General features: G+C 49.3%; 1 protein-coding gene across 1 annotated transcript; it reads right to left on the minus strand.

Moving 5' to 3' along the window:
• Window positions 1-7,549: 7,549 nt before the first annotated feature.
• Window positions 7,550-9,883, minus strand: EV420DRAFT_1753512 (uncharacterized protein; the record flags this gene model as incomplete). The annotated part of the gene is made up of 5 exons (XM_060480455.1): window positions 9,680-9,883; window positions 8,589-9,628; window positions 8,106-8,534; window positions 7,598-8,049; window positions 7,550-7,571 (listed from the first exon to the last, which is right to left on the minus strand). Exons 1-5 carry the CDS (start codon window positions 9,765-9,767, stop codon window positions 7,550-7,552), a joined length of 2,031 nt encoding a protein of 676 aa, XP_060322562.1. The 5' UTR covers window positions 9,768-9,883.
• Window positions 9,884-11,024: the final 1,141 nt, after the last annotated feature.

Raw genomic sequence — 11,024 nt, forward strand, 5'->3', positions numbered from 1 at the left:
TTCTTTCCCGCTCATACCCTGCTGATGTTCGAGTTCGCCTAGCGCAAGCTCAGCCGCTTTCCCTCAGCCAGCTGAACCCCGTCTTCTCGTTCTTCGGGCACCCCCATCCATGTCGCAGTGTCAACCCCCACATGAGCATCCCCACTCCGCAGCCTCCGTCGATCATGGCGCTCTTCTCGAAAATGAGGCGGATTCGGTCAGTCTGTTTGCTTCGTGGTGGGTTTATACCTAGTTGGAGATAGTCGGCTTGGGATTTGGGTGCTGGAGTGGTTGTTGGAGGGGGGTGGTTGGCTGGTTGGCTGAGGGACGGGGTTGGGTTGTGATTGAGCTCCTGGTGGGAAGTGAGATGATGAAGGACTTGAGCCTGAGCTTCCGTTATCGAGTTGATAGAAGGAATATGTCGAGTACAGACTCGCTGGAGAGTCTGCACGCACAGATGGCGGTTTACGAGGGAGTGAAATGGCTTCTGGACGGTGTACAGAGAGCATGTTGGGGCTTGGATAGGGATTGGACAGCACTGCTGCTGGGCTATGTATTGTGTCTGTTGGGCTTGGCGAACGTGATCCTGATCCCAGCTGAGACAAAGGTGAACGGCGACTATTCTGGAAATGGTCTGGCGGTGCAGGGAATTGAGACGGTGAAGGGCTTGATGCAGGGGAGGAATAATAAGATGAACTAGGACTCCGCCCGTTCCGTTCGAGAACTCTTCGTTTCCGATCTTCCAGCTCAGCTGGGGACTCTTCAGAGGAGAGAGATGGGCGAACGGGTCGCGAGTAGTTGTTGGTTACTGCAGAGCGAAGGATGGGAGTTTTGCCTGCAGGGCGAATGGGTTCGTCTGGTACTGGCGAAACGAATACGGTCGGGACAGGGGAGTCTGGGCCCGCAGCATAGGCGTCGTATACGTCGTCGTCGTTTGCCAGGTGCTTGTGAGGTGAGGTGCCATGGGATTCCCACGAGTCGCGAATGGCTGGGGCAGAAGAATATATGCTCTCCTCGTCGTAGTAGTGATAATCGTCCGGATATCCTTGCGATGAGTCGCCTGAAAAGTCGAGGTATGAGTTGTCATCTTTCGATGACCTTGTTGCTGTAGAGCCGCGAGAGAAATGACTGTGGAGAAGTGGCGAAGAAGGGGTGAGGTGATGGCCGGGGTGCTGCGGCTGCTGTCTTGGGGGCGTCGTTAGGTGATTACTGGGACCCGAAGGATTCTGAGTAGGGTATGTGAACTGGGGGTTCAATCTAGAGCTATTCGAGGAATGAGCTGGTGGAAGCCTGACTGGCTGGGGTATATTCTGGCGCCTGCCTAGTGCTTCTAGCGGCGATGGATGCTGCAAGGAATATGGCGACGAGGGTTGATACGGTCTACTCGTGGCCATCATGATTGAAACGTTGAAAGAGGGTAATAGGAAAGGAAAGGCTTGCCAGAGAATGGCCACTTGCTGTTGAGAGAATGAAAAGAAAAGAAGATACAATTGGATCCATGGGCCGGCAACAAAACGTTATTGATCGTCGTACCGTACTACGCCCGGTTTACATAATAGACTTGGTATCGCCTAGCTTGGCCTCGACAGTCAACAGCGGCTTATTTTCACCGGTACAACCGATAATCGCCTATATGCAAGTACAAAAGACGCTACGACGGACATACAGGGAGAGAAGACCGATGCCACTTTTAACGTTCAATACCTTTTATTTGCCAAGGATCTTCCTGCGATTTAACGTTTAACCGCTCAGGTTTGTCAAGCTGTGCGATATATCGGATAAAAGCACGTATCAAAGCGCATCAAATTATCAAATGACCATTTGAACAGCGCAGCTGAGACGGCAGAGAGGAGGGACTCAGGGAGGGAGCAATGTGCTTGGCCACCTGACTTCAGCTATCAGCACGATAAATTGAAGCATATACATTGGTAACTTCTCTCTCCGTAAAGAGAGGACCGGTTCAACCGTTCAGGCCCAGCCAGGCCTGAGTTCCTATGTATACACACCAAAATCCTAAGCGCACGGGTAATAGGACACACTGCACAGAATCTCCAGCCTCCCTTTGCGTGAGGAAGTGACGAGAGACCAATTTGCAAATTACGCGGATAAATCCAAATTCCCGAAGGTACTTACCTCAGGCCGTCTTCCTGATTCACGAATCTGCGAACATTCGCACCGGCTCGCGTGACTATATAAGGACTATCGTGTTATTCCTCCTTGATTTCCTCTCCAACCATGGCCAGCAAGTTCCCCGCACTCGAACGCAATCGACTATCGATAATCCTCCGGCCGGAAAACCTGGCAAAGCAGAGGAGGTCGAGGATAAGCTGCTGCCGCCCCCCGGCTTCGAGGAAGACTTTCCCGATGGTGGATTGAGAGCCTGGTTAGTCGTTGCCGGGGTGAGTGTCCGTGTTCCTTGTCACTATTTCGAAAAGTGATGAGATTCTCGAAATAGGAAAAGAAAAGTTTTCCTCTCTTGAGACAACCTACGATGCCGATTGTCGTATATCTCTGAGCGCGGAGGCTAAATCTTTTTAGTTCTTTTTACCGTCGTATTTCCAATTCCCTATAATTTAACGGCGCGGCTGATCATGGCGACTTGTGGGATTTTACGATGTGCACTGGCTTTTCGACGTGAGTGCTGGATATGATTCATTCTATTTATTGTTCATGAGGGCTGACAAGTTCTTTTTTTACGGCCGCAGTTTTGGATATGTCAATGCTTGGGGAGTGAGGCTCTCCATTCTTGATTGTTATCGAGCGAGGTTGTAATGGCTATATTACAACAGGTATTCCAAGCCTACTACGAAGGAACATTGTTGAAGGACTTGGACTCTTCGAAGATGTGAGTGCTTGCTACTCGCGTTTTGTTCGTTTCTCATCGGTTTAGTGCGTGGATTGGTTCTGTCCAGGTACCAACCTCTCCATCTTTTGACTTGCCGACACTAACACTATCGAGTAGTACTCTCTCGTATTCATGGCAGGCCTAATAACCGGCCGGATGTTCGACATTGGTTACTTCAAACCGCCCTTCCTCCTAGCAAACACACTCCTTGTCGTCGCGACCTTTCTAGTTGCCCAATGCACCCAATACTGGCATTTCCTGCTCTGCCAGGGTTTCGCCATTGGGGTTCGTCCGTTCTCCCTTCTCACAACTGTTCTAAGTGTATTGTCCTACATATAGCTAGCATGTGGAACAATATTTGGTCCATCCATGGATATCATCGGGCATTGGTTCCGACGACAACGAGGACTCGCTCTTGGTATAACGGCTACTGGCTCGTCGATCGGTGGTACCGTCATCCCAATAACTGCTCGTAACCTCATAAACGCCATAGGGCAAGTCTTCTTCCTTCCCCGAAATTACATTGTCTCTCAAAGGCCTCTCTGACAGGTTCCCGTGGACAATGCGGATCATTGCCTTCATCTTAATGTTCGTTCTGGGTATCGCCAACCTGACGCTGAAACGCCGACTTCCACCGGTAAATGTATCTGGGGGTTTGCTTAACCTGAAAGCATTCAAGAGCGCACCATATACGATTTGGTGTATTGCCAGTTTTATCGCTTTCCTGGAACTGTATACAGGTACGATGCCTCCAAGTCCGCCCTCTCGCATTCTCATTCTCGTCCTTGTGTCTCTTAGTCTTGACCTATATCAGTGTCAGCGCCACAGCCTATGGTGTATCGGCCGATACCTCGTTCTACATGGTCTCTATCGTCAATGCCAGTTCGGGAATCGGACGAATCGTGGCCGGGATCTTTGTTGATCGAATAGGTTCCTCAACTTTTCATTCATCTATCTGGAAAACCTTCTGACCCCTCCACCCACAGGCGCTGTGAACTATTTTGGACCCGCAACGATCATAACAGCAGGCCTCACATATGCCTGGCCATTCGCGCGAACCTTACCTTCTATGATTGGCGTAGCCATAACATATGGGTAGGCCTCCCCATCATTTTTCACACTACATTTCTTCTCATAAGTATGGCGATCCTAGCTTCTCCAGCGGAGCCTACGTCTCCTCATTCCTCACTCCCATTTTCGAATTGGGCGAGATTGGTGATCTCGGACGACGGACGGGGATGGCGATATCGATAGCGGCCCTCGGCGCGCTTGCAGGTCCGCCGATCTCTGGGGTGATCCATACAGCTACGGGTGGGTTTGAGGTCGTGGGGTATTATGCAGGTACGAGTACTGATTATTTGAGGTCTTGCTGACAGCCGAAAAAAATCGTACAGGTAGCACCATCTTGCTTGCGGTGGTACTGATGTTTGTTGTCCGACATCTGGTTCTTGGAACGCTCAGAGGAAAGTTCTGAACATGGTTTGATATCATGACTATATCTAGACATATGCTCACGTACTTACTATTTTGTTGACTATGAATGATGAATACCGGAAATTGAAGCGTTCGCCATATCACTGTCTCCGAATCACTCGAAAGAACCTCAGGACTATGAGAAGACATGGCAAGACTGCGGCGAAGTCGTTGGAACTTTGCTTGAAATGTATAGGCCTCATTGGGCCTTACGATATCCCTCCAAATAGACAACCTTACAATCCGCCTCAGCAGGAAAAGAAACAAACTTATCCAAACTGAACTAAAATGATACGTGGAAGATGCATATTCGTACTTCCGAGGGTGAAAGAACCTGGCTTGGAAAATACTCAAGACGATGAAGGCGTAGGGGGGTGTGAAAAGTACTCCACCAGCAGACGCAGTCTCGTGACTTGGGTTCTAGATCGCGTGAAACTATGATCGGACCGGATGCCGATCAAAGCTCTCAACTTCTCACGCAACGTTATGTTGAACATCGACGTCCACCATGACGAGTTCACGCGCCCAGTCCGCTACATTCGGACTACCGGAGGTTGACTTCGAACGTCTCTTTGGACTTGATCCATTCCCTCTCGAGTATGACCCTGATTCTGACATTCCTAAGCCAGACTCTTCGCCCATTACGTTCTTTGACAAACACTTGGATGACTCTTTAATTCTCAAGAAAGTTACGGTTCTACCCTCCCTCATATCTATACTCTCGGAATCTCTGGATGACTTCGTGTCAACATTTAATTCCAAGAATGAATCATTCTCTTCTTCCCGTCTTTACCTCAGTCCTAGAATCTATGATTGCTCAAAACCCCCAAAGAATGCTACCGACATCGCGGTGCGATATCTTCACGGTGCGCCTATGTTTTTACAGGCTGCCTCCATTCTCGTTGTTCATCCGGACAAGCCTGAACTCAAGACAGTGTTTTGGATGAATACAGGACCTCCCGGGCCTCCAGAGGGTTTTCATTCAAATAAGCATTCCCTCAAGTATGGTGCCTATACGAGAAAAGGCATGCTTGAAAGGCTGGAATCTTGGGACCTGGACCGGAAGACACTTCTTCTGTCTATGTGGGACAATTTACCTGAACTGGCGATTTGGGATATATACGCGCTGTCCGGGGAATCTATTTTGGAGGATATGTCGGGCTTGGCTGCTTCCGATACCTTCCCTTGGAAACATTGCGGCGCTTCGGGGCATCGACAATTTACGAGTTCGGTTCACGTATCACGGCCGGACGTGTCAAAGTACCTCTGGGAAACGGCGCCCGCACCGTCTAGTAATGTGGACCCGGCTATGACAGAGACAACCCATCCACGTCGCAGTGAACGGCTCAAGAGTCGACCTTCTGGAAAGGGTTTACTTCGTGTTGCCCCAAAGAAAAGGCCCGCCCGTTCTTTACAGGTCAAAGAACCTGCCACGCCCAAAATTGTGGTTCCCAAGTCTGCACATGGAATGTCAAGATACAAAGCGAACGCGGCAGATTTCATACAACGAGTATGCTTTTATTTCTCTTCTCATACAAAACCATTTAATAATTGATTCAGGCTTGGGCGCGTGCTGTCCACTCGGACTCGACATTCATCATATTCGATTGTGGGAACTTTCTCAGAATCGGCGTTCGGCAGCGGAAAACCCAAACGCTCTACATATCTGAGCTAGTTGATGCCGGTGCCTGCTCCAATCCACCATACGGAAAGCTCATGGTAGCAATCAACGTGGCAATTTTGCGCGATGCCATTGATCGTCTTCCGCTACTTGATCCGTCGCTGGCCAAAAGCAAGCATTCACGCGCTAATAAATTCTCTAAACGGCCACGGGATGAGGCCGAGGCAACTGTCCCTGTCAGACGTTCCCGTCGTAGACTTGGAGAGACGAGCGAAGAGGTCACATCTGAGGTAAGCCATAAATCTCTTATAAAATCTCTTCATGCTGAACTTGGCTCACAGGAGATCATAAATGAGCTTCTTAATCGAAAAATAGCCCTGCTCTATTTGCAGCATGGGAATTTCCATTCTAGTTCGCCTTCATTCTTTAGAAGACCAAATAGCCTTGGTCGGCAACGTTCGTATCGTTACGATGACTGCATCACTCTTCTTGTTGGGAAGAAATTGGGGCAAGGATCTATCGGGCAGGCATACGAAGCTCGGGTCGAGGTGGACATGCCCTCTGGAAGTGTAGCGCGCTATTCAGAAAAGGTTATAGTCAAGCTCGCACTGTCTGAAGAACAGAAAGAGAGGTTGCGTCATGAGTATGCGATATACCGGCGTCTGCTATATGGACCTGTACCCGTTGTGGAAGGAGACATCCCTATGGCTTTCGGATTTTTTGAAGACATCGAGTCCGATGCGGGGGCTCTAATTTTGAGCCACAACGGTCGATCATTGGCACATCGTTCGGATCCTCCCGCCTCCGGAATTACCGTCTCTGACGAAGAAAGGTGTGTTCAGATGATGCGATTTCAATGCATAGTCAAGACTAATGTATGCATTGCAGGGCTACATTACTCCGAATACTAGAGAGTATCCACGCAGCCGGCGTCGCTCATGGGGACATCCGAACGTGGAACATGGTCGCCGACGAGGCAGGTCATCTTTCTATAATTGACTTCGATAGGGCAAAATTTAGGGGCCACAAGGCACAGATGAGGGCTGAGCATAAGCGGCTGGAGGATCTATTGGACGGTGAGCCTATTGACGGCTTTTCCGTGACGAGCTACGAGGCATTGACAACAAGCGACGAGGCGTCTTATTGATGATAGTACACTTTAGTATGTATTCCATACTTGAGCATCCATCCTCTTTCTGTCTCTCTCAACTGCGATATCCCACTTCACCATCCTTTTCGTGAGGCTTGTCGAGGGACTGGTGCTCCCAGTAGGTTTGGGCGAGATTGCCTTCGGTCTCGATGCCCTCTTTCCCATCCTGGGAGATTCGGCCTGGTGACCGTCAGTTTCATGCAATTCCTGGCCGTAATCGCCTTTCTTGGATAGTGATCTACCAGGAATCTTGCGTTGACTCCCGGGTCCCCGGAGACGTTTCTGCGATATTTCTCGAACAGAGCTGCTCTTATGCGCCAATAAGCGTCGATAGTCATGACCGTTTTTCCAGCTAATAATGTGGATGTGCCACTGGCCCTTCTTTTGCTCGTTCCTTGTAACAAGAATATTTGCCGGAGTAAGGCTTCCGTGAGTGATCTTTGCAGAGTGCATTTTTTGAACCGCTGTTCGCACCCGAGAACTAGGATCCTTGAATGACTGCGCTAGACACGACGATAGTGACACTTACTAGATGTCGTTGGGAGTACGGTTTCTGAATTTTGTGGGAGCCGGATCGCCGCTATCCAGAAGAACGAGAACCATCTTGTCCTGGAACTTGTAAAGCCCGAAATGTTCAGGTATTCCAAGGCTTGTGGCAATGCTTTCGATCCTCCACAATTTGGTATACATGTCGTATTCTTTCCGAAGGCCCTTTCTTTCGTGCGGAAATTGAGCGAATTTGATAACGATTCCCCGTACAGCAACCTGACCATTGTCGACGTAACAATAATAGGAATGAGTGCTTTTTGGATATTGATCCATAACATGCACTTCCATTTTTGTGCAGTTCAGCGGTCTGGCATTTGATTGTGTGATTCGTGTCACTGTCATGCTGCTCGCTTGTCCTAAACCGTCGATATGTGTATTCCATGAAATCTCCAACGAGCCTGCTTTTCGCAGTCGCCGGAAGAGCTGTTGTTCCTGGTGAAAATTTGTCACTAAAATTCAGGGGCGTACAGTGATCGCTCTGTGCTTACCTCTGAAGTCAGTTCGCTTCCCGAGTAGTAGTCCTCATCATTCTCGTTCTCCTTGTCTTCAACTTCCGAAATCTTTGCTTTTGCTGCCTTTGGAGTCGCTGTAGACTTGCAAGGCCTGGTCGTCTTTATAGTGTTTGGCTCCTTGTCTGGGTATGGTTCACCACGGTCGTACCGGAATGTGTGAAGCTTGGGACGGCGTGAGAGCGCCTTCAAACGCTTCGCACGAAGAATCACATCGTGAAGTGCTGCAATTTGTAGGCCGGCGTGGATTTTGAAGTAGCCTGCAGGAAGACTACCGGGGTTGTCTAAATCTATGAGCGGCGACAGATAGAGGCGTTGTAAGTTTCGATCCCGTATGCCTATGAATTCTCGGCTCCCGGCATTTAAAACCATGAAAGTTACATCGACGTTGACAGCTTCGGCCCATACCTGTTTCACATATCAGGCCTGATAACACAAAATAATAAGCAGAATCAAGGGTACCTGTTGGATGATTTTCAGCGCCTTATAGAAGTCGCCCTTGGTAAACGGAAGCCTATGCACAGAGCCGTCATCTGCACCTCCACTGGCGTCACATTCGTCTTCGCTATTGTCTCCTCCGACTTCATCAGGGGATGCTGGTTTCCTTTTGGACCCCGCCTTCCGTAGCTTTCTTTCCGGAAGTTTGAACTTCCATCCGCTTGTGTTTAGCACAGAAGTTGGGGACAAATCGATATTAGATTTATCGAGCCTAGGCGTCCTTCTGTTTGAAACACCAGATTTGATATCCGAGGTATCCTCCAAGATACCTCCATCCACGCCCGTTTTATGACCCGTGACGGTGAACTGGAACCTGTTGTTCGTCTTCTGGCAAAACCGTCCACCGCAACTCTGGGATGTAGGACAGCGAACCCAAGGGAACTTCGAGCCGGCCAAATGGCTGATAGCTTGCATGACTCCCTCACTTCCTGCGTTCATACTCTTGAACTCCCAGAACAGGAAGTCGGATAAGCCCGTCTCGATGACAAGCTGAATATCGCTGTCAAGATCGTCGGGAAGCCCGGCCTTTGCTACGATATCTTTATTAAGCGAGAGATATCCATCTGCAAGAGCGTAAGGCATCATGGATATAGGCTTTTCGCTGTATTGGAAGATGCTTGACCATTGACCAAGACCAGCGACTAGGGTGGAGGCGACGAGAGATGAAATATTCTGCAGCTTGGGATATTGGCGCTGGAGGTCAACTTCTGGGCCTATTTCGATGCCTTCAAATTCCTGCAGATTTTGGTGAACACTGAGTCGATGCAGGTCATGACCCTCGGGAACTGGAGGTAGATCCCTGATGCTTCCAGTCGAAGTGCAGTGCTGGGAATTGACAGCACCAGCTAGCTGCTCGAGCATATCAGGGAAAAGTATGATGTCTTTGAGAATAAGTTGGGAATGCAGATGCATGTCGTATTGCGCAGTACCGCGAGTACCATCACTACCCTCAAAACCTGTCGGTTTTTTAAATTTAGGCCGGTAGTTGAAGAGGAATTCCAGAGCTTGTGAATTAAAGTCAGTACTGAAAGCAGATAAACACGAAGCCTGCGCACCATCTTCTCCAGGAACTGTATCTTCGGAAGGCGCGGACGCAGCGGGTGGGCGGACCTGGCGCTGATTACGGCGCTTTGACTTGGACATAGTGAGATCGTGAATGAGGAAGGATGATGGAGTGATTCGAAAGGTGGTGTAGAACGCAAGGGTAGAGTGCTTCGTCTGGCGAGTTATGCCTCATTAAAGCAGCTCCTTCAAGCTTTTAAAGTACATAGAGAGAACGCCTGCGAAATGTTCATATCCACGGATGCTCTGAGGAGGCTGTTGTTCTTTGCATCAACCTTATGCGAATTTGTGATCAGGTGTCATCAAAGCAAAGAGTCACTTACCTATCGGGGCACCATTTTGATGCAACGGAATCCAGAGACTTGCAGCCCCTCGAAGAAAACAATAGTCTCTAAACCGGACTATCCAATGAGGGGAAATCTTCAAAGCGCAAGTCGGAGAACCCGAGAAAAGAACAATGAGATCAGCCGGAGCAGAGGAATCCAGCCGTACGTCCACGATGGCGAGAAGGGCCGTAAAACGTGGGATAACGGTGACTGACGGCATCCCATTCATTCGCGTAACGTGCGAAGCGTCGTCGTGATGATACCGGCGCCTGAAGTCATCGTGTCCTAAATAGACTATACTAGCATAACAACAAGTTTCTAGCCCATGAATTAGCACGGCATATGCAGAACGGACGGAGTAGAACGGGGACAACAAATCGCCGCGCGTTCAAGAGTATCAAGGCACTTACAATGTACACCACGAGAAATTGACCCTACATGATGGAATTAACGCGCAGCACAGGGTATTCGAGTCAAACTGACAAGGGTCGAGTCCAAACGGCGAAACGAAGATAATCAACGACACTTCACGCAGCGCGCTCCTTCCCATCTGACGCAACTCTCTAGAAAATAGCTGGAGCGGTGAAAGTTAAGGCAACATAAAATAGCTCACAGAATCTGGCGGGATCTAAGCATAGAGATGGATCTGAAATGAGCGACTGGCCAGTCCTACTCAACGTGTGATAGTAGAAGAAAAGGGTCGAGATCGGTGATCGATCCGATCAGCCGCTTCAAATTCCAGTGCTTTGACTGATTGTTGATCCCTACCGGTGACTAGCCACTTTGCCTAAAGAAGTACAAAGCACTCTAGATGGTCGCGGCGCGCGGATATGGTCGATCGTCTTCGGGATAATTAAATTGATATTCATGGATATGTTTTTCCTCGTGTTTTGAAACTTGCCGCGGTTAACGATGCAACATATACGGTCGCGGCGCACGTCCTCTGTGACATACACTGAGTCGAGGACTGACCGGCGGAGCTTTGATGGTCCGACTCAACGATGTCCCTGAG

This window comes from Desarmillaria tabescens (genome assembly GCF_030435595.1).
Source record: "Desarmillaria tabescens strain CCBAS 213 chromosome Unknown EV420scaffold_113, whole genome shotgun sequence".
NCBI lineage: Eukaryota > Fungi > Basidiomycota > Agaricomycetes > Agaricales > Physalacriaceae > Desarmillaria > Desarmillaria tabescens.